This window comes from Falco rusticolus, chromosome 12 (assembly GCF_015220075.1).
Source record: "Falco rusticolus isolate bFalRus1 chromosome 12, bFalRus1.pri, whole genome shotgun sequence".
NCBI lineage: Eukaryota > Metazoa > Chordata > Aves > Falconiformes > Falconidae > Falco > Falco rusticolus.
Window position 1 is genome coordinate 33725205 of NC_051198.1, and position 21414 is coordinate 33746618.

Sequence of the window (21414 nt, forward strand, 5' to 3'; positions counted from 1 at the left end):
GGCTATGGGAGACTGGGACAAGTGAGTGAGGTCCCATGCTGTACTCCACCGGCGAGCAGCATAGTGCTGAGGGGAGCTGGGGTTCCCGTGGTGAGAGGCCTGTGGTGCCGTCCCCTGCCACCCCCTGGTGTGCTCAGCCCCTCCAGCAGCTGTGGGCTGTGACTGCCTGCCGTGGTGGGGACTGGCTGCCAGGGCTGGGCTGGGCTGGGCTAGGGGCTGCGAGCCAGCACTGTGCTGCCCCGGGGGTTGACGCTCATGTTCCAGCTGCACTCTCACCTCTCCCTTCTCTTGGTTTCTGGCACCCAAGGAAGAGAAGTCTCTATTTTGATTTTTATATCAGGTATTGGCTTGTGCTTGCTGTGCCGCTGCCTGGCCCCCCCTTCCCCCCATGTGCGTCCATCCCTCTTGCCGTGCAGAGGAGCTGTGACCCCAAAGTGGGGCAGGGCTGCCCTCCCGCATGCAAGCCCTCTCCCAGCACTGGAAGGGCCGACTCCTTGCCTCCTTGTGTAGTGTGCCCTGTGCTGCCATGTCGGGGACAGGGGGTCCCATGGGAGGGAGGGCAGAGGAGACAGACCCGGTGGCCATGAGCCAGCAATGGGCCCCTGCCAGTGTGGGGGTCCCTGGGCCACAAGGCTAGCCGCATGGCACTCGGTGCTCAGCACACCCAGACCCTGACCAGCCTCTCTTCCTCGTGCAGCCCCGATGAGGACTCCTGTCAGAAGTTTGTGCCCTTTGTGGGGGTGAGTGTGCTGAGGGGCCAGTGGGCAGCTGGGGCTTGGGGAAGAGGGGCACTGCACAGCCCTGCTGCCGCTGGGGATCATCCGACTTGTCTGTTCTTGCAGGTGGTGAAGGTGGGCCTGGTGGAGCAGTCCTTCAGTGCCTCTGGTGAGTCCCTGGGAGCCCAGAGTCCCTGGCTTCCTTCTCAACTGCAGGGAGGCCCTCACTGGTGTCCCCCAGCCCCCCCTGACCCATACTCTTCCTCTCCAGTGGACTCGGATGATGCCACAGTTTGCACCCCCTCCCTGCTGAGCTCAGCACCAGCTGCCAGTGGAGCAGTCCCCTATGGCAAGGAGACTGTGAGCACCCCGCCACCCTCCCCTTCTGTCAGCAGCGGCCTCTCGGGTGCTGGGTAAGGAAGCCCCGTGCAGTCTGAGGCAGTGGGGACTGGGGTGGAGGGGTTTGAGGTGCTCACTGGTGACGCTGCCACATCCTGTGGCTATTGGGCCAGCGTGCCCCCTGGGCACACTGCAGCTGAGCTATGGGGAAGGAGAGGAGCAAGGACAGCACTTGTGCACTGCATGGTGCTGCCCATCTTGCCCAGGTCCCTGAGCCCTGGTGTGGAGGTGATGGGCCTGCAGGTGGACTACTGGACAACACAAGGGCTGGACAGGAAGAAGGAGGGTGAGAAGCGGGAGACGGGTATCAAGAACACACTCAAGAGCAACTTCCGCTCACTCCAGGTCAGCCGCATCCCTGGCACAGGGGAGCTGGTGCCCCCTAGCACCATGGCCATGACCGTGGTCACCAAGGAGAAAAACAAGAAAGGTAATCAAGCCCCACCATGGGATGCTTTCCAGCTGTGGGGCCACAGTCTGTTGCAGAAAGGGCAGGGGGGGAGCCTGCAGGAGGGCATGGTTGAGACCTGGCCCAGCAGGGACCAGTCAGTGCAGCCAGCCCTGGGGTGAGGGCTCCCACCCAGGGCCAGGTGGGGACATTCTAACATTGATCCTGCCTGTCCTTGGCCCCCAGTGATGTTCCTGAGCAAGAAACCCAAAGAAAAGGACCTGGAGCCCAAAAGCCAAGTCATCGAAGGGATCACACGCCTCATCTGCACAGCCAAGCACCAGAACACCATGTTGCGAGGTGAGGGGAGGTACGAGCCCCGTGGGGGCTGTCGCAGGGCAGGCCAAGCAGCACAGGCTGCCTGTGACGGGGCTGCAGCTCACTGCACCCTTTCCTCTCAGTCTCCATAGATGGGGTGGAGTGGAACGATGTGAAGTTTTTCCAGCTGGCAGCGCAGTGGCCAACACATGTCAAGTATCTCCCTGTGGGCATCTTTGGCTACTCAAAGAGTGTGTGAGATGCAGGGGCAGCCCTGGGATGGAGCTGCGGAGGGTTGCAGGAAGAGATGGACACACTCTCGTCCCCTCTCTTCTGTGGCCCAGCCTCTGCCTGCTCTGCAGAGGGCGATACCACACCCGCACCGCTCCCTGTGGGCCAAGACCCATAAAGGTGAGGCCAGTGAGACCGGGTCCGTGCACCCTCCAACACCAGCCAGGGCACCATGCCATCTGCCTCCCATGACCCCCAACAGCAGCCTGGGACAAGGGTTGGCACCAGCCAGCAGGGACCCAGAAGGGGCTCTGGGCCCTGCTCTCCCCAGAAGCGCCTGCCAGGCCAGCCCCCCGCCAGCCGGGGCCCCAGCTGGGCTGGGCCCAGGCCAGGGCCCCACCACTGGAGCCAGCAGGATGCTCATGGCAGGGGCAGGTGCTGAGCAGGGGCAACTGACCCTGTACGGCCCCTCGCCAGCTCCGCCACCAGCCTCGCACTGCTCTGCCTGGCCCTGCCCTATAGGGCTGAGCCTCAGCAGCTTTTCTAGTCTCTCTGCAGCCCTGTTGCTGAGGCTGGCATAGCGCTGCCGAGGCTGTCCCCTCATCTCCCTATCCCTTCCCCACCAGCCCTGCCCCATGGTGCTGCCAGCTGGAGGTGTGGCATGGGGGCACCTGGGTTTTTTTTTTTTACAAGATTCTATTTTTTTTAAACTTATTGTATGGTTACTTTTCAGGATTAATTTTAATAAATTAATGCTGGTACCATTATGGCGGGCGGGTGTGTGTCTCTGTGCCGGAGTGCATGGCCAAGCACAGCTGGGAGAGAACAATTGTGGGCAGGGTGCAGCTGCTACCGCGGGCCAGCACAGCTGGCAGGGTTCCCTAGGGCCAACCAGAGGTAGGACCTGGCCACACTCCAACCTGTGGCCCAGCTGAGCTCTCTGACAGACTACACACTGGGACTGGGAGGAGCTTGGCTCATTTATTTAAAATAACTCAAGTCTCAGTAAGAGACAGACTGAACCCAGGCATGTGTCAACCCAGCCTGTGTCCTCCCAGCGCAGCCAGGGCCTTGTCTACCTGAAGGTGGAAAAAGTCTGTCTCCTTCCAGCAGAGGCTGGGCTTGCTGCTGTCTTGATCTCTACAGTCTGGAAGGCAACCTGGGGCTGGGCCTGGGAGGTAGGGGATGGTGTGGGTTCCGCAGAGATGTATTCCAAAACATGAGGCCTCTCCTCCTGGCGCCGGAGATAGCCCTGGCTCAGCAGGTGCAGGATGCAGGACAGCACGTCCACGCTGTGGCAGCAGAAGCTCAGGAACTGCAGCCCTGGCCCCAGCTCACCCTTCTGACAGGCATCAATCACCTACGGCAGCAAGGGAGACGCATGTGGCAGTGCGGGCGCAGCACCCAGCCAGCCCCCCTCTCTGCCCCTCAAGCCCTCCATACCCTGAACACCAGGTTGTCAATGTGGAGCTGCTTCTCCACCTTGAGGATGCGGGTGATGAGGCAGCAGAGGACATTCCTCTTCCTTTCCAGGGCGCTGACCTCAGCCCTCTCCGCCCGCAGGTACCTCTGCTGGGGCAGCAGCCTCAGGTGGCGGCCAGACGAACGGGCCAGGGCTGCCTGGTTCAGCCGCAGCACATCTGGAGCTAGCACCCAACCCAGGGTCAGCCCAGCCCTGAGCTGGGACCTGAAGGAGCCCCAGGACACACGTGTGGCTGTTGGACCCAGCCCTGGGCCTCCCACCACTGCCTTCACAGGTGCCACTCCCATCCCCATCCCCCACACACAGCCCCAAGCAGCCGCCACACGCACAACCCCTGGCCCCGGTCCCCAGCCCCACAGACCCGAGGCAAAACCACCCACACTGACCCACGCGTGGCCCCACACACACCCCTGCCCACATGGCCTCAGGCTCCAACTGACCTGCACCCGGAGCGCTGACAGACTCGCCCCAGCCCATTGCTCCCCCTACGAGCTCAGGCACCCCCACCCCAGCACCCACTTGGGGCTCGGACCAGCACCGCCCCGGGGACCCCAGCCCCACACGCACCTCCCACAGCGCAGCTCCGCACCAGGACGCCCTCGCCGTGGGTCAGCGGTGTCAGCGCGTGGTGCACCAGCTCAGCAGGGAGACCCGTAGCCTGCAGCAGAGCCTCCACAGCCACCTCCTGCAGGGGGGTGCGGGCAGGGAACGGCAGCCAAGACCCGCTGGCCGCAGGCCCAGCCACGCCAGGCAGGGGCCCGTGCCCCGAGAACCACTCGAGACCCCGCTGGAAGGGGGGACAAGGTCCTGCCACACGCCAGCATCTGCTGCCTCCCTCAGCCCGCCGTGGCCCCAGCTCCTACCTCAGCGCCGTTGAAGCACAGCAGGATGTACATCTGCAGCGTGGACACGTGGAGGACGCAGTCTCCAAACTGCAGCTCAGCATGGCCCAGCCACGTCCACTGCAGCCGACGGGGCTTCGTGCACTCCCAGCCCAGCTGGCTCTGGCCTGCCGGAGACAGCATCAGTGCAGGGCCGGGGGCCGGCCCCGCCAGGCTCTCCCAGCACAGCCCAGTGCTCCCACCACTTCTGGCTGAGCTGCTGTGGCCTGCTGTGGTGAGAGCTACACGCATGCACGCTGCTGCAACACTCACGCCGCCTGCAGAAGTTGGCAAACTCATCCAGGGGCGAGCTCAGCGCCGCCGAGAAAAACCTCCCAGGCTCGTCCATGTAGCAGAATGGGGAAACGGGCCAGCAGTGCGGGGACAGGGCCAGCACCTTCACCTCCGGCTCATGTACCACAGAGACTGTCCCCAGTGTCTGGGCGTGTGGACGTGAGGGCAGCTCAGGATCCCTGTGAGGAATGCGGGCAGCCCCCAGCCTCCCCACCCCACCAACACACTCACCTTATCTAGCCCTGTGTCCAGCTCCAGCAGCCACCTGTCCTGCTCCTGCAGCTGGAAGAGGCAAAACTGCTGCTGGAGCTCCTCCGACTCAGCCAAGTTGCTCAGCATATCCTGGGGGAAGCGGCTGGGGAAGCACAGTCCGATCTGCTCCACGACGGCTCCTTCCAGCCAAGACGGCCCTTGTGCCAGGAGCCGGTCCCCCAGGTAGTGCCTGCCACAGCCGCCAGCATCACGTCAGGGGCCGGCCCGAGCCCCATGGCCATCAGCCACCCACCGCAAGACCAACATGGCCCCAGCCTCGCAGCAAGGCACAGAGCCCCGGCAGCACCCGTCTTCCCCTCCCTTCCGCCAGCAGGGAACGGGCCTCTACAGAAATGCAGTGCCCGGCGGGACCCCGCAGCCTTTCCCTCCGCACACCCACACAGGGAAAAGCCAAGCGGGAGCACCAGGAGCACCACCGCCACACCAGGCCAGGCTCAGCCACGGCCTCAGTGCCACCTCCACGCCACGCCAGCTGCACCAGGCCCTCTGGTTCTGTGGAGACACGGCACCCTCACCGGTAGAAGTGCTCAAAGGTGTGGGCGAGCTCCAGGCCACTGAAGACGACGAAGGGCTCCAGCAGCTGCTGCAGCTGCTGCAGCGGCGCTGTGCTGCCCGCAGCCCCACGGAGCTCCTGGATCTGCCGGTCAAGGTAGCGGGCAAACTGCTCACTCACCTGCGGAGGGACAGGGCTGGCTGTGGAGGGGCCTCACTGGCTGCCCGCAGGGCCAGGCCGAAGGGAACAGCATGGGGGAGCAGCTGGGGAAACCCTGGGGCGCTCAGGCAGGGGCCGAGGGTGCCCAGGCACCCGCCCCAGGCAGCGGCGCACCCCGTCTGGGGCTGACGAAGGGCAGGGCGCCATGGCTCAGCGGGGGGCCAAGGCACTGCCCACCCAGGGCTCACCCTGAGGCCGCAAGCCAGGGCTGCCTCGCCTGCTGCACCCGCGGCCAGCGAGGTCAGGGCCCAGCACCACTGCCATGCTCCCTCGACTCACGTGCAGGGCGGTAAGGAAGGAGAGCTGCAGCAAAGCCCCTGCGAAGCCCCGGCCCAGGGCCAACACAAAGGCAGCCCGCTGCCCAAAGAGCTCCGCCGTGGCACTGCGCAGGCGCTGGTACAGCCTGCAGTATCGCTCCACCAGGTCTGGCGCCTGCCCTGCTGCCTCCAGGAACTGCTGCACCTGCAGGACACAGCACGAGAGAGGTAAGCCCCGCAGCAGGACACCACCAGAGGGGCGAGCCCCGCAGCGGGACAGGCCCGTGGCCCATGGGAACATCCACAGCCTCGGCGTCACTCTGCTGACACCAACTGCTCAGGTCCCAGCCAGGGGCTGACTAGAGGCCCCAGTGCTGCCATGGGCTACCGAGAGCTTGCGGCGAGCTGGGAGAGCAGGGGCAAGACAGAAGCACAGCAGCAGCCCAGCAGGAAACACAGAGCCCGACACTGTACCTGTCCCCTGGCCTGCAGCACCGCCAGGGTGGCAAGCACAGCGGGGCTGCCCCCACAGAGGCCAGGCAGTCCCGCACCCTCCCCACGCTCCCGGGTGACCACCAGGCACCGCTCCCTTCTACACCTGCCCAGTATGGGGTCCCACACACACCCTGTGGCCCCCACGGCCGGCCCCCCACGCTCTACCTGCTGCTGCACCACACCACGCCAGCACTGCCAGATGCTCTCCAGGTCGCCCGACTTCACCACCGCCTTCGCAGCCCTGGCCGCCGCCTCCTTGCTCTTCCCCTCCTTCCCGCCTGCCAAGGAACAGCCCTGGGCTGAGCCGGGCTCTGCGGGCAGGCCCTACATGCTGACCCACGACGGCCTCGCCCCTCTCCCCGCGGGGCGCAGAGCAGGGCAGATGCCAGGGAGCCATGGCTGCCGCAGGGACACGGCCACAAGCCTTCCCCAGCTCAGGGGCCTCAGGTGCCACAAGGGCCCCCTTAAGAGCTCCCCAGCGGATCCCCACAGCCACAGCCCCCTGGACCTCTGGCCCACCACCCCCCCAGCCCCCCAGGAGGGCATCCCCTTGCTCACCAGCTGCTCTTGCCTCCTCCGGCTCTGGGCCGCCAGGGTCCACGTGCACCAGGAGCTGTGTCAGGCGCCGCACACGGGAACCAAAGACGGCACCGCAGCTTGTGGCATGGTGGGGTGGCTCCACGCTCTCCAGGTACTTGCTCAGCAGCCAGGCCAGGGGGCTGGCTCCCTGGGGGTCTGTGAGGCCAACCAGACTCAGAGTGGGGTGCCTCAGCCTGGGGCATGGCCCCCATAGGCCCGCGAGAGCGCAGGCTACCTGGGCTGGTGATGCTCCGCACCACGGGGTTCACCAGGGCCTCCCAGCACGTCCTGCCCAAGGCCCGGGCCGCCTCGTCATCGGGAAGGAAACGGTCAGCAAAGCTCTGCTCATGCTGCAGCGCCCGGTTCAGCCTGCAACAGCCATGGGCAGCACACAGCACTGCTGCACGCCTCCGCCCAGCTGGGGGGACACCCCAGGCAAGCAGAGTGTGGCCATCGCTCCCTGCCCTGCCGCTTGCCAGGCACGATGGCTCAGCAGCCCCGCTTGCCCCCAGCAGCCAGGGACCCTCGCTGCCCCCAGGCCCTACCCGCACTGGGTCTCGGGGCCCTCGTGGGCCCCGTGAAACTGGGGCGCTGTGCAGCACCCGTGGCCGCAAGATCCTGCCTGTGCCTGACTGACCTCTGCCAGGTCGGGACGCGCTGGCCCCTGTGGGGCACCTCTCTGGTCTCTCTGGTGGGTCAGCCATGCCCATGTGCTCAACTTAAACGTGGGGGACCCCAGGGTGGCCCAGGCCCTCTGGGCACCACCAGTGGCCAGGCAGGAACGAGGGCCCCTCCCTGCCCGGGGACGGCACAGCCAGGAGACAACTCACCTGCCAAAGAGCTGCAGCAGTCGTCCCCGGTCCTGGCAGATCTCCTGGCACCAGGCATGAGCCCGAGCGGTGCAGGAGAGGAACGTCCGCCGGCACAGCTGCTCCTTGAAGACGGGCCAGAAAGTGGGCTTGGGACCCAGCACCTCGATGCCACGCACACGTGTGTCAATGCCACCCTAGGGGACAGCGCAGCCCTCAGCTCCTCGGGCCCGGCCCTGACATCCCACGCTACCAGCTCCCCGGCCCAGCCCCCTGCTCCCCTACCTGCTGGCACCGCTTCACCCGGATCTGGATGATGGGCCAGAAGCGGGTCATGTTCTCCAGCAGGATCACTCTGCTGTCCGAGGGCAGGATGGTCACCTGCAGGCAGCCAGTGAGCCCTCAGCATGCCAGGCAGCCAGTAGCAGCCACCTTGTGTGCCCCGCTGGCCACCCCCGTTAAAGCCACGGCCTCTGTCCCCCACAGCAGCCCCTATGCAGCCACAGGCCACCCCCTGCCAGGGCCCCACTCGAGGCTCACAAGCCCCGGCACCTGTGCCCAAGTCTCCAGCACCTGCTGCCTACAGCCAGGCAGCCCCCGCAGCACAGCTCCTGCCACCCCCGCTCCCTGGAGGGCACCTCTCGGGGCCCCGCACCAGGGCGAGACCTTCTCGGGGCACAGCAAGGACCAGCCCACCGCTCCCGCGGGGACCCACCGCCTGCGCAGCCCACGCGAGACTCACTGCATTCAGCTCGGTTCTGATGGTGGCAGGGCTGTCTCCCCCCAGCACCACAACGCGGGCCGGCATGTAGCTGGAGTCCTCGCTGGCCACCAGCATGCTCATCTCCCTGCAGCACAGCAAACACGGTGCTGCCCAGCAGCCCTCACCTCCCTGCCCTGGCCCCGCGGGGCCAGCCACACGCGCTGCTGCCCATGTCCAGCAACCCCCACAGCGCAGACCACTGGGGCAGGGCTCACGCAGACCCCCAAAGGCCTCTTCTCCCCGCGCAGCCGCTGGCCCTCCTGGCCCCGAGGCCCCCCAGCCTGCCTGGCCCAGCCCCACCTGATCACCACACCGCACTGCATATGGACAGTGATGAAGTGGGAGCCGGTGCTGCCATTCGACTCCCAGTAGGTCTTGGGGTTCCTGTCCGTCAGCTTGCTGGCCCGGTGGGGGTTGGAAGAGACCTGCACCTTCTCCCAGCACTTGTCCTCCTTCACCTCCACGCTGGAGCCTGCAGGGAGAGCACAGGGAGCCTCCAGCCACCTGGCCAGCACACGTCAAGCACAGGGGCTCAGCTCTTGCTCCCCATGCTCACCTTTGCACAGGTTGCGCAGAAAGACGTCAAAGAAGGGGATGCTGATGGCCTGGTGGCTCCGGCGGTGCTCCTCAATCTGCCCCAGGACCAGCTATGGGACAGGGCCAGGCTCTTACCGGGCACCCTGGCTCCTCCTCCCCTCGCCCACCGCAGGGGCTGCGGCAGGCAGAGAGCAGAAGGCTGCCCCTTGGTGCCGCGGACAGCTGGACGGCCCCAAGACCCAGAGCCACAGTGCAGCCGGGCCTCCCCAGGCCCACCTGGATGCAGCCAGCCAAGATGCTGGTCGTCAGCTTCTTGTAGAGGCTGGCGTACTTCTCACAGTCCGTCACCAGCTCGAGCAGGGCTGGCGCCAGCGACGGAGCCGTGCTGTGCTTCTCCAGGGCTTTGGACAGAGCCTCGCGGGCGCCCACGTGGCACATCACCACCACGCAGTCCTTGCTGGTGGTGGCCAGGCGGTGCAGGAAGCCAATGACCTTCTGCACCACCTGCTGAGAGCAGGCAGCCGTCAGGGCCAGTGCCGAGAACCCACCAGGCCCCAGCAGCGGGCTGCAGCAGGGCTCCATCCCCGACACCCCAACACCACAGCAGCGCCTGCGAGAGCCCAGCCGGGCACGGCGCTGGGCATGCCAGCCACCGGGACGCAGCCGCCGCCAGGACAGCCGCCCCCCACCTCTCCCAGCACGTTTGCCACAACAAGGCCCAGCTGCCGCAGGCGGGGACTCTGCGTCACCAACGCCGGGCCCGGCCGATGCGTGGCACAGCCAGCAAAGATGCCCCTGCCTGCCGGGAGTCCCGGGGCCCCCTCACCTCCCAGTCACAGCTCTGGGCACTCAAGGAGGACAAACAGGGCTCCACACACTCGTGCCACGGCAGCACATCTTCCTGGTAACCATCCAGGAACTTGTTCAGGATCCTGAGTGACGGAGGGGCCCGCTCAGGCTGGGGCACACAGACAGCAGTGCCACAGGCAGCCCTCCTTCCCTGCCCCGCCTGGAGGGCCGGCACCCCACAGGCACTGGGAGCCAAGGCTCCCCAGGCACCACACACACCCCACCAGCACCCTGCTGTCCCCACATGGCCCTGCGCCCCAGAACGCCCCAATCAGCACCCGCGTATCTGCTGGCGTGCCCCTGCCCCTGGTGAAGAACAGCCCCACCAGGACCCACAAACACGTGCCACGTACCCCCAACATCACCACCAGCGCTCACACACACACACCCTGGACCCACCTGAGGATGCTCAGGCTCACAGCCTTCTCTGCCCGCAGCAGCTCAAAGCTGCGCAGCAGCAGCCTGAAGCACCTGCGGTCCTGCAGCAGCTGAGCCGCCTCGCCAGAGAGGATGGGGCCTTCACCACAGAGCTGCCGCTCCAGGGCCACCACCACGTCCTTGGACAAGACACTGTCCCCTAGGCTGCCCAGAAGCATCTGCACGTCCCTCACCTCCAGCGGGGCCTCTCTGCCTGCCACGACAAGGACACGTGGGCCCAGCCCAAGCACTTGCTCGAGAGGTGCCAGCAGGTTGCTCTGCCTTGGCAGGCAAGGTAGCCCTGCCTGCTGCGCCTTGTGGGCCAGGGCATGGCGGGGGGTGCTACCTGCCACCTCCGGGCCCACGGGTAGCCGGTGCTCCGCAAGGCGGTTGATCACGCTGAGGGCCAGCATCGCATGAGGGCAGCCACTGCCCTGCCTGTCCCACCAGCAGCTCTGCAGCACTGCGGGGAGATCGCAGCTCACCAGCTGTTCCGCCAGGCCCCGGTGGCCGTCGATCAGCATGTTCACCACCAGCAAGCCGTTCTGCACGCCCGAGAAGCCCCTGCAGGGATGGAGCGATGTGGGCACCTTCCTCTACCAAGCACGCAGTCTCCCCTGCAGCCACCAGCCGCCTGCCCGCCCCACTCCATGCAGAGGGTACCCCCACCCCCAGCTGCTCTCCTCGCTCTGACCCTACCCTGGAACCCTCTGCATGGTGCTCATGGCTGCAGGGATGGCACTCAGCGGGCTTGCTGAGCCCTTGCCGGAGGCAGAGCCAATGCTGGCAAAGATCTCCCGCATCATCTGTGCATCGGCATGGTTCAGGGGCAAGGGATTTCCACTGGCACCGCCTGCCTCGCCAGCCACAGCTCCCACCAGCACCTTCAGGGCCTGCAAGGGCAACAGCAGTCAGGAGGGCGCTGGGCACCTCCGCCACACCTGGATGAGCCTGCAGCCTGCCCGCCCACCTACAGCATCTCTGTCACACTCACCGCCAGGCCAGCCTGCTGCACCACGGCGGAGGAGGCGTGCTGCTGCATGCAGGCCAGCACAGCCCGCACACCACCCTCCGTGGCAAACGGCACGCGCCACTCGTACTTCGCCATGAGCACAGGCAGCAACTGCAGCGTCACCACCACCAGGGCCTTCTCTGACACCTCAGCGCTCAGCAGCTCCACTGCCACCTTCACCAGCTTTTCCCTGCATGCAAAAGGACGCCTCAGGAGGAAACTCCTGGCACCGCTGCTGGCACGTCAGCACCTCGGGCCCTGCCAGCCGCCTTCTCCCTGCCCCCATGGCTCTACCACACCTGAGTCAGCCCCAGGAATGAGCCTGCCCGGGACAAAGGGACACAAGATCCGCTTCTCTTCTTGCCAGGCACACAGCATACCAGCTACCGCACTTCAGCTACCGCACTTCAGCATACCAGCTATCGCACTTCCACTGCCACCTCCAGTACTGTCCCCCACCCCACCGACACAGCCCTCCCCAGCCAGCAGGAGGGGTGCGCAACCCCTGGCTCACCCAATACTCCTGCTCCCCAGCCTGCCCAGGGATTTGCCGAATTGCTGCTCGGACTCGGACTCGGACTCGGGCTCAGCCTCAGGCTCCTCCTCCAGGATCTTCATGATGTGCTTGAGCCCAGCTAAGCGCAGCCCCACCTCTGAGCTGCTGCTCTGCACCACGTCCACCACAGCTGCAATCTCGGCCAGCGAGCCCCTCTCGCTCACCCCCTCGGAGCTGCCTAACACTGGCAGGAGGGAGGCAGGGTGCAGGCGTCAGGGCAGCAGTAACACCCCCAAGCAACTCCCAGGGTGCCACGCAACCACAGACCCAGCACCCACAGGCTCCCCCCTCCCCAGGCAGCCTCCGGGCACATGGCTCCCCACGCCCTGCCCAGAGCCTTCCTCTGTCGAGGCAATGGCAATGCCTCCAGCACCGTGCGTGTTCCCCAGTGCAAAGCAGGCAACTACCTTTGATCTGCTCCTCTGTCACCTCTGGGAAGAACAGCCCTTCCCTCTCAAGGAGCTCACTGAACAGCTGCGAATCCGACTTCACTGCCACAACCGGGGCTTGGGGCGGCACTGGGGCTGCAGAGAGGTCTTCCTTTGCTGCCTTGGCCATCGTGGCTTCAGGGACGGTGCTCCTGCAGCCGGCACCCTCTGAGGACACAGCAGGGCTCCCCTTGCCACCCTGCCTGGCCCCGCTACCAAGGAAGTATTTGGCGTAGATGCGGGAGCCACGCAGGTCACGCTGAGCGCTGCCCTGGCACTGCTTCTCCAAGACCCGAAGCACCTTCTGGGCCAGCTCCACGGGTACTGACAGCTGGATCAGGGCTTCTTCGTCCATCTCCAACAGCTGGACAGAAGAGTTAAGTTAACCCTCGTGGACTCGCCACAGACCCCATGCCCTTCATGACGGCCAGTGCCAGAACAGACAGAAAGGCTGCACTGCCGGAGGCCCCCAGGGCCACTCCCCAGTGCCACCCTCCCCTGGCTGTCCCCAGCCCAACTGCCACCAGCCCACACCTCCCACCTGTACTCACCACCCAGTCACAACCAGCAGAATCACCCCATGGGCCTGCCTCGCCTACCCAACCCTCGCTGGACACAGTCACTCTTCCAGGGTCAGGGGAGACTGCACTTCCTCTCATCCCTCCCCCACCCCTCTGCCGTGCCCAGCTCCCCACGCTTTCGCCACCCCCCACTCACCCTCCCGTTTCAGTCCCATTTCTGCCTCATTCAGGCTGTCACTGCACGGCTCACAGCTCATGCTGGCCGCTGCCTCCTCTGGGGCTGGCCCCTCCCCTAACATTCTCCCTCACTCTCTCCCCCTCCCATGTCCCCACTGCAGGCTCTGGCCCATACCTGCTCCGCCTGCTCCTGATGGATGAGACAAATGATCTCTTTCTGCTCCTGCTCTTCCAGCTTCTTCACAAAGAAGAGCAGCTCCCACCACTCGGCACGGCTCAGGGCCTCTGCAGCCTTGGTCGGCTGCTCCCCCAGGTAAGGCAGGGAGTACAGCCCCGCAAAGGGCTTGCAGAAAAATGGCTGCGCAACTGCAGGAGAGCAGAAAGAGGAAGGGCACTGTCCGCTCTGCCAGTGCCCCCATCCTCTGCTGCTCACCCCACACTCCCCAGGGAAAGAGCTCATGTGGACCGTCTGGGCAGAAGAGGTCCCCACTGCCCCATGGCCTGTTGCGGCGGGGCAGCGAGAGAAGGGGAACATGCTGGGAGGAGACTTTAGAAGCTGTAGAGATGGGGACTACCATCTTCACTTGAACCTCTGTAGAGGCTACAAGGCTGTAGAACAGAAAAAGCACACGCTCAAAATGGGTGCCTCTAGCTCACTGCTCCCCCAACCTGTTCCCATGGTGCCTGGACCAGCTGGGGCAATGCACTTGGACACCCAGCACCAGCAGAACCCACAGTGCCAGCGTGCGGCTGCAGAAGGGCTGCAGAGAAGTCACAGGCCCAGCTGACAGGCTGCTCACCTGCTGCCAGTTTGTGGCTGCGTGCCAGAGTGGACACCTTCTCCTGGTGCTCATGATCCTCTTGCCCCAAAGGGCCTATGATCTCCACCATGTGCCAGTGAACCCAGTAAGTACAGCCCAGGGCTTGCCAGTACACCTGAGGAGAAGAGCCCAAGACACACCCAGCTGAGGGAAGGCAAGCCCAACCCCACTGCCCCCACATGAGGCTACACAACAGAGCAGAAAGGCCCCTGCCAGCCCCTGCCCTCCCCACAGAGGGTACCTGCACGGGCGGTGTGCCATCGTTGCTCTGGCGGAACTCCCCCTCGTCACCAGCGCTAACCTGCTCATAGTCCTCCAGCATGCGCACCCACATGCCATGCACCAGGTTTGCTTGCACATACTCTACATAGCTGCTGCGACTTGGGAAGGCTGAGCGCGTCTTGAAGATGCTGGGCTCTTTTGGTGGAGGAGTGGGGGCTGCTTGAGCAATAGTGCAGGACGTGGTGCTGTGCTGGAAGATGGAGCGGGTGGTGCGTGGCCGCAGCTCCTGTTGGGGCAGCAGCTCTGGCTTGTGGCTGGGGTCCCAGCCCATCACGTGCACCACCTCCAAGATAAGGTTTGCCATAGCCATGCTGAATTCAAACTCCTGCTTCACACGGCTCCTCTCCTCAGGGAGCAGGCTGGGCACAGCGCAGTCCTGCTGCTCCCATCCGGGCTCCATGCCACTGCTGAGCTTGTCCATGAGAGAAGTGACACACAGGTAGCGCTTCACCAGGACGAACAGCAGCTTCCCAGGGATCTGCAATGAGCGCAGCTGTCACACTCTAGCCTGCACAGTGCTTCCAGACCCCGGCTCTCTCTGAGCCACCAGATCATCCACAGTCAGGTTCCCATGATTGCTCCAGACCAGCAGGCAGCAGCAGAGACCTCTCAGCCCACCCTCATCTCCCTGCTCAGAGACAAGGCTCCCCACACGCCTCTCCACCACACCCCAGCCTCAAGCCAGGCCCACATCCTGTGCCAGCTCTCCCAGTGCTGTCCGGCTCAGCCGCCCACTGCCAACTACCCTCCTGTCCCAAACAAGGACACCAGCTCGGGTCCCCGACTCCCACCTCTCCTGACCCCTAAATCCCACAGGCCCAGCCACTACCTGCGGAAGGTGAATCCCCTCAAAGGACATGCACTGCTCTTCAGAGGATGTTGTCTCAGCGAACAGCTCCAGCAAGGTGTAGCGACTGTCGAAGTCCATATGCTGCTCAATGCCATCCTGCTGGCTCAGAGACAGCAGGACATAGGCCCAGCTCCCTGCAACAACAACAGAAACTCTTCGGGCCCCATGAAGACAACCCTCATGCCACCCTCCCTGAGCGAGACAGACCTGCATGCAAGGAACAGCCTGGCTGCTCAGCGTAACCTAGAACCGTGTTCTGTCCTTTAACCTGGACGGGCAACATTTTACTCCACTAACAATGCTGTGTTTCTTCCACCCCTAAAGCTGCAAGATTCCCCCAAAGAAGCAACCCCAAATAACTGGCTCCCAAACAGGGCTCCAGGGAATAGTGGAGTTAAGTCTTAACCTGAATCAGCCCCCACATCTGCCCCACTGGAGAGCCACATGAACTCAGGCACTAGGGCAGGGAAAGCCAAATGTCTTGTGGGACACACCACCAGCAGCAACCTTCCAGTGCACCCAAGCCTCATCAGACGCTTCGGAGCGGTGGCAGCTCCTCTCAAATGAGAGGACTGGGTGAGGACCACCCTCTACCAACCAGGGCTCTGCCAAGCCCCTTGGCACAGGTCTTCATTGTTAAGGGTATGCAGAAACATACTGACTGCTCCTTTAAGTGTATCCGGTCAAGGACGTTTTCACTGCAAAAAGGGACAGTAAGAAGGAAGCCAGAAACAAGAACATAAAGAATCACAAACGTGACTGACAAATACTAGCGGGAGGCAGTGATGAGAAACAAATCTGGTCAGTCACACTCTAATTATTATGGACATCTCAGTGTGAGAATGCTTATTTTTCAGTAAGATTATCTGACTAAGAACCTTGTCAAATTTGAGTGATAAGGAAAGGGAGAAAGACAAACACACAGAGACATAAAACCTGACCAATTACCGTTAACAAAGACAATAACCAGAAACAAACCCAGTCAGCTGCACTAATTGGTCTGTTATGAAGAAACTGCAGGCAAACTGGGACTTCGCTACTGATAAGCATGTAACCCTGAGGGTCTGGGATGTTGGAGGGTGCTCAGTGGAACTCTGTCAACAGACAGGGGGATGTGCATGGGCAGGGAAATGGCAAGGAACAGAGGGGGATGCTCAGAAAGGGGTATAAAAGGGGCCAGTTTTGTGTAAACCGTGGCCAGTCAGTGCACTTGTCTGACTAAGCCCTGAGCCTGAATGCTGCAGTTTGTCCTGTTTTCTTACATCTTCTTATTAAATCTTTTCCAATTATCTCTCCGTCCCACATGTGTGTGCATTGCAAGGAATGAGTGCTGGCAGCTGGTGAGACCTGCGTATGTGTGAGTGGAATTTAGTGCCAGCAACTGGAACCTGACTGGGGCTGCAGAAACCCTGTGGCCTGTGGTGTCAGCAACTGGAGCAAGTGAGCATCCTGGCGTTAGCAGTTGGAGGGGCCATTGCTCTCTGGATCTGGGGAGAGTCTCACAGACTTTGAGCCTGGAGAGTCAGCTATTGGGGACACTGGCCCAGAATGGACTGGGTGCCAACTACTGGAGTCAGACCAGGGGTGTAGGTACCCCTGGCCTGTGCTGCCAGCTGCTGGAGTGAGTGCTACTGGAGTGAGTGCAAGAGTCTCTGCTAACCACTGGAGTGGGTGGGGTCCTCAGCCATCAGCCACTGAGGAGGGAATGGTGTGGCCCCCAAAAAACAGCTACTGGGAGGGAGGCAAGTGAGGAAGTCAGCACTGGCAGCTGAAGCAGGACTGCAGTGCCTGGTGCTGGGGTGATGAGGGCAGGCATCTGTATCTTCTGCAGTCCTGCTGCGCATGCGGTATGCATGTAATTTGTCAGCAAAACTTCCTACTGGACTAGCTGGCAAGCAGGAGGCCCTGCATCCAGGCCAGGGTATAAGTGGTATAAGTCAGGTGGCAGTCTGTGCTGTGAGTGCAGAGGGACTTGTGAATATGGACTGTGTAAGGGACAAATGTCTGAGTGCTACAAGTTTGCTAACAAGCATCGGGCTCAACGAGCTGGCAAGTAGGGGGATCCCTCAGGTGGGTAGGGGGACTCAGATCCTGGTAGGGGTGCAGGGCAGGCAGCAGGGCCATGCTGGTACTCAAGTGATCCATGAATGTGTGTGTGCTTGTGAACGTGGAGAATGCTGCATGTGCTGGCATGAGTGACATTCTGTCTCTGCCAGCTGAAGAAGGGGCTTGGCTATCTGTGTTTGTGTTTATGTGAGTCCCGTATGTATGTGCTGTTAAAGGTAGTGCCTTGTGTCCTTGTCAGTCTCCTACGTGTGTCTGTGTGTCCCTGGGATGGGTGCTCAGCTTTGCTACTGGCTGAACCTGCAAACAGGAAAGTGGCAGCTGCATCTCAGCCTGAGAGACCCTACCTGCTGGCGAGGACAGCTCTCTTTGACAGCCCTTAACACTCCTAACAGCTAATTACCACTCTAGCTCAAGAACCCATCAGGGGAAAGAGCTCCCAAGTCTTAGAGCACCACAGACAACTTATTGTTAGATTAAGGAGCCCTTTGGAAGCTCCAGTCTGATTCTTCCCCTTTTGCCAACAAGCCCCTCGAGACACACTGCTTCCTAGGTACCCCACACCTACAAAAGGACTGGCACCCCTCAGCTGCCCAGCAGCACCTCCTCAGTGGCACTGAGCGGTAGCAGCCCTCACCTGCATCATGCGAAGCCAGGGCCCTTAGCATCTTGCCAGCACTGCGGCGGATTTGCTTCTCCTTGTGGCACAGCATCTTCATCAGCAAGTCGAGGGCTCCCGTCTCCTTGAAGGCACCCGCTAGTGAGCCAATGCTGGCGTACGCGCTCAGCACGTGGATGGTGTTGAGAATGGAGGACTCAGGGGCCCCGGTCTCAGCCATCTGCCGGCCAGCTCGCTGCACCAGGCTCCTGACATCAGCCTTCATCTCCAGCAGCGAGGCTTCATCCAGTGGGACTTCTGCAGCAAATGGGCTGGCTGCCTTCTCCTCTTTCACCCACTGCCCTTCCAGCTTCCTCTTGCCCAGCAGCGCCGGGCAGCTGGCACAGACCTCTTCTGCAGACATCCACATCAAGATGTTCTCTGGCTTGGTCTCTGCAGAGGAGGCACTGCTGCCTCCCACTGCTCTCTCTTCCAAGCTGACAATACTCCACTGGATCAGGTATTCAGGCTGGCCATCATGGCCCCGACGCTGCCGGAGCAGCTCCCCTGGGTAAGCCTGTAGTTTGGGTCCCAGGCGCACGAGCAGGTTGCCATTGTGCCTCTCGTTCACCATGACAGGAACTGTGCCTGCAGAGACAGAGGGGAAGCAGGAGCTGGGGAAAGGTGGCTGAGCACAAGCTTTGCTATGGCTAGAAATCTGTGATCCTGCAGGGTACAGCACTTGTGATGTGGCAGTGTAACACATGAAACGTACTGTTGTACTGGCTGTACTCAAGGCCAGTACCATAAGCCCCTAATGCAACACGACTATGGAAGTATGATACACAGCTCACTTTCTCCTCAGAAAACATCACACACAGAGCAACAAGGTAAGCGGGCAGGACACGGTGTTCTTTGGGCTGTTGAGCAGCCGTGGCAGGGCAGGCTGCGGGCAGCCTTTCCCGGAGGCTCAGCTGCAAAGCCCGGCTGTGCTGGCGGTGCGGGCAGCCCCGCGGGGGGCGCACGCTGGCCCCGAGTGCCGGTGCGAGCCTGTACCGGAGGGCCCCGCCGCACCTCACCCAACTGGGGCCGGGAGCGCGGGGCAGGAACAGGCCTGAGCTCTGGCCCTCCCGCTCCCCGCTAGAGGTAGGCAGCACCGGCGCCGCAAGTACCGGGCAGCGGGCTCGCCTGGGCAGGCCCCTCTGAATAAAGCTCCTGCTAAGCGTGGCCCAAGCGAGAGCTCCCAGGGCACCGCAAAGGGGCCTGGCCCGGCCCAGACTGCCGCAACCCCTCAGCGGCGGGCCGGGCCGTCTCGCCTCAGGGCTGCGGTACCGGGTCCTCCTCACAGACGGAAAGGTCGGGGGGTCGCCCCAGGCCAGCTCGGCTCGGGGCGCTCGCCAGCCCAGCCCAGCCCAGCCCCAGCCCGCCCGCTCCCTTACCTCCCGCGCCGCTCCCCCGCACTTCCGCGGCGGGCGCGCATGCGCGGTGCGCCCCGGCGGGGAGCGGCGCGGGGCCCGGCTGCGCCGGCGGATGGGCACCAGGCAGCGCGGCGCCGGGTCGGCCGGGGGCACCGGGGGTTGTGTGGGGCGCAGGGCTGGAGCAGGGTGGTACGAGGAGGGGGCAGCAGTGGGGCATTACCGGGCCTGGAGACGCCAAGGTCCGCGCTCCCCAGCTGCGCAGCGGGTCACCGCGCCCACCAGCGGTCGCTTTACGGCCCGGCCGCCCGCTGCCCTCACTGCCCTGCCCGCGGAAGGCGGGAGAGGAGCCCCGCGGCCAGCCTCGGCACGGCTGTGCAGAGCTGCCTGACCCCCCCGTCCCCCCGTCCCCCCCCCCGAGACCCCCATCCGCTTCAAGCTCAGGCCAGGGCAGCCCAACTCCCGCCAGGGGCTGCACGCAGCCAAATGAGCCTGCTGGGGAAACCCATCCCCTAAGGCCCGCGCAGAAGAGGCAGCAGGAACACGGCAGTGGTATGGAGAACTTTATTGGCTGGCAGCATCACTCCTGTGCTGTAACCCGCGGCAGGTTGACGTAGCTCTTCATGGGCGGGAGAGGCTTGATCTTGCGCCCAGCCCAGCCACCCTTGCGATGCCACAGGCCTGTGTGTGGGCGCTTGCCAAGCCAGCGATTCCGGCCTGCCTTCCCGATCACCCGCTTGTTGTGGTCGACGTTGGACACACGGCCCACCGTGGCCACGCAAGTCTCCAGCACCTAGGGGACAGAGAAGAGCTGCAGGCCTCTCTGGGGACATATGGCTGCAGGCCCAGGCAGCCAGGTCAGGGACAGCATGGCTCCTCTACCTGCATATGCCTCTTGGAGGGCAGCTGCACGATGGCCGTCCCATTCACTTTCCTCAGCAGCACCCCACAAGTCCCTGCAGCAGGCAAGAGAGGAGGCAGCTAGCTGCCTGGAGCAGCAGGACCAAGTATCCTACCGTGTGGCAAGTGCAGTCCCATGCTGGGAACTTCCCAAAGCCCCTGTCAGTGCCCTTTGTGCAGCACTGCTTCCCAAAGACAGGGCCTCAACACATCACCAGGAAGCAATGGGGCAGAGCTGCCCTTACCTCTCTGGAGGACTGTTTTGCATCCTAACACGGGGAGGAGAGGAGACAGCGATTCCCTGTCACTGGCCACCCAGGGTGGTGCACCCCCCCGCCCTCCATCTGCACCAAGCTGAAAATGGCTACAGACACTGGGTCCTCTTCCCAGAGACACACCAGCTGCCCGGATGTACTGCGCTCCCTTCCCAGGGTGGCTCTCCAGGTTGCAGATCAGCGTGCCAACAGGCAGAGCCCCCAGCGGGTAGGCATCCCCTTCATTAGCTGACACTGCAAGACAGAAGCTGCTGAGTTAGTTGGGCAGGGAGCAGCCGATGGATCCCTGGCAGGGCCAGCGCGGCCATCCCTGGCCCTGGCATGCACCTGCCATTCTGCCAATGTGAGAGGAGTTCGTGATGATGTCCCCTGGCTGCATGTTCTCCGTGGCAATGATCCAACGCTTCCGGTTGCCGCCGGCCACCAGGGCGATGTCAGCCGACCTGCGCAGGGCACTCATGGTGGGTGGTCCCCCCAGGGAAAATTGCCCGGGGCCAAGCCCACAACTCACGCTCACCTACAAGGGTCGTATCGGACGTTGATGACCTTCTCAGTGAAGGGCTGCGGCGCGGCGCCCTCCTCGTAGCGCAGCCGCTGGAAATCGATCATGCGGTACCGCCGCTTGTGTCCCCCGCCGATGCCCCGAACGCGGATGCGGCCTGCAGAAAAGAGTAGCGGCTGCAGGTGGGCCTGACCCCAGCTCACCCCCGGCTGTCCCCGGGCCCTGCCCGCCCCCGGCTGCCCCCCGCCGGGCCCTGCCCGTCCTGCCACCTGTGTGGTCGCGGCCGCCCGTCTTCTTCATGCCCACGGGCCGCACCGTGTACTTGATCCGGCACTTCCACATGGGGTCTGTGGTGCAGCGCGGCGCCGAGCCGCCCAACCCTCGGCAGGCAGCCGCCAGCGCGCCCCCCGGAAGGCGGAGCGACGCGGGCGGCCCGGCGGGCAGCCCAGCGGGCAGCGAAGCGGCCGGCCACAGGAGCGCCCTGAAGGCGCGGCACAAGGCCGCCGCCATCGCTGCCGGCCCGGTGCCTGCGCGGGGCCGGGGCAGGGCCTCGGCCGGAAGCGCCGCGCGGTCGCCGCAAGGGGGCGCCCTCCTGCCGGCGGAGCCACGGTG

The 21414-nt window shown here is 63.8% G+C and overlaps 3 protein-coding genes across 6 annotated transcripts in view; 1 reads left to right on the plus strand and 2 right to left on the minus strand.

The window, feature by feature from the left end:
* Positions 1-2819, plus strand: part of LOC119156087 (phosphofurin acidic cluster sorting protein 1-like) — a 69585-nt gene extending 66766 nt beyond the window's left edge. For 2 of the 3 annotated variants that reach the window (XM_037405458.1, XM_037405460.1), the window contains exons 19-25: positions 308-340; positions 698-740; positions 843-885; positions 988-1129; positions 1322-1545; positions 1750-1863; positions 1965-2819. In XM_037405458.1, coding sequence (XP_037261355.1) covers positions 308-340; positions 698-740; positions 843-885; positions 988-1129; positions 1322-1545; positions 1750-1863; positions 1965-2080 — 715 coding nt within the window. In that variant the 3' untranslated portion in view covers positions 2081-2819. The remainder of the gene's footprint in view (positions 1-307; positions 341-697; positions 741-842; positions 886-987; positions 1130-1321; positions 1546-1749; positions 1864-1964) is intronic. The other variant, XM_037405459.1, reaches the window with a different exon arrangement.
* A 200-nt stretch (positions 2820-3019) lies between these two features.
* LOC119156088 (cullin-9-like) lies at positions 3020-18501 on the minus strand. Its single transcript, XM_037405461.1, has 29 exons — positions 17750-18501; positions 15028-15182; positions 14158-14676; positions 13896-14031; positions 13271-13461; positions 12377-12761; positions 11928-12153; positions 11396-11603; positions 11101-11294; positions 10748-10965; positions 10384-10615; positions 9962-10067; positions 9412-9639; positions 9155-9245; positions 8899-9070; positions 8578-8683; positions 8121-8216; positions 7857-8032; positions 7262-7395; positions 7006-7182; positions 6613-6725; positions 5975-6157; positions 5499-5656; positions 4942-5152; positions 4690-4855; positions 4399-4544; positions 4103-4220; positions 3496-3698; positions 3020-3412 (listed from the first exon to the last, which is right to left on the minus strand). The coding sequence occupies exons 1-29, from the start codon at positions 18474-18476 to the stop codon at positions 3128-3130; spliced, it is 6060 nt and encodes a 2019-aa protein (XP_037261358.1). The 5' UTR covers positions 18477-18501; the 3' UTR covers positions 3020-3127.
* A 1172-nt stretch (positions 18502-19673) lies between these two features.
* Positions 19674-21350, minus strand: MRPL2 (mitochondrial ribosomal protein L2). Of its 2 annotated transcripts, XM_037405960.1 has the most exons (6): positions 21072-21350; positions 20818-20959; positions 20628-20743; positions 20424-20534; positions 20008-20081; positions 19674-19918 (listed from the first exon to the last, which is right to left on the minus strand). In XM_037405960.1, the coding sequence occupies exons 1-6, from the start codon at positions 21310-21312 to the stop codon at positions 19706-19708; spliced, it is 897 nt and encodes a 298-aa protein (XP_037261857.1). In that variant the 5' UTR covers positions 21313-21350; the 3' UTR covers positions 19674-19705. The 2 variants fall into 2 exon arrangements, with proteins under 2 accessions (XP_037261857.1, XP_037261858.1); XM_037405961.1 differs by lacking the exon at positions 20424-20534.
* Positions 21351-21414: the final 64 nt, after the last annotated feature.

What these genes read in the sequence shown, in the direction of transcription:
- LOC119156088 (XM_037405461.1), bottom strand. Translation starts at nt 18,476, where the DNA reads ATGTGTTACACTGCCACATCACAAGTGCTGTACCCTGCAGGATCACAG. An exon ending in GGGTGAAGCGGTGCCAGCAG is followed by an intron (nt 8,033 to 8,120) that starts GTAGGGGAGCAG and finishes GCTGTCCCCTAG; the next exon opens with GGTGGCATTGACACACGTGT. An exon ending in ACCTTTGAGCACTTCTACCG is followed by an intron (nt 5,153 to 5,498) that starts GTGAGGGTGCCG and finishes CGGCTGTGGCAG; the next exon opens with GCACTACCTGGGGGACCGGC.
- MRPL2 (XM_037405960.1), bottom strand. Translation starts at nt 21,312, where the DNA reads ATGGCGGCGGCCTTGTGCCGCGCCTTCAGGGCGCTCCTGTGGCCGGCC. An exon ending in GCAGTACATCCGGGCAGCTG is followed by an intron (nt 20,082 to 20,423) that starts GTGTGTCTCTGG and finishes TGCCTGCTGCAG; the next exon opens with GGACTTGTGGGGTGCTGCTG. An exon ending in CCTCCAAGAGGCATATGCAG is followed by an intron (nt 19,919 to 20,007) that starts GTAGAGGAGCCA and finishes TCTGTCCCCTAG; the next exon opens with GTGCTGGAGACTTGCGTGGC.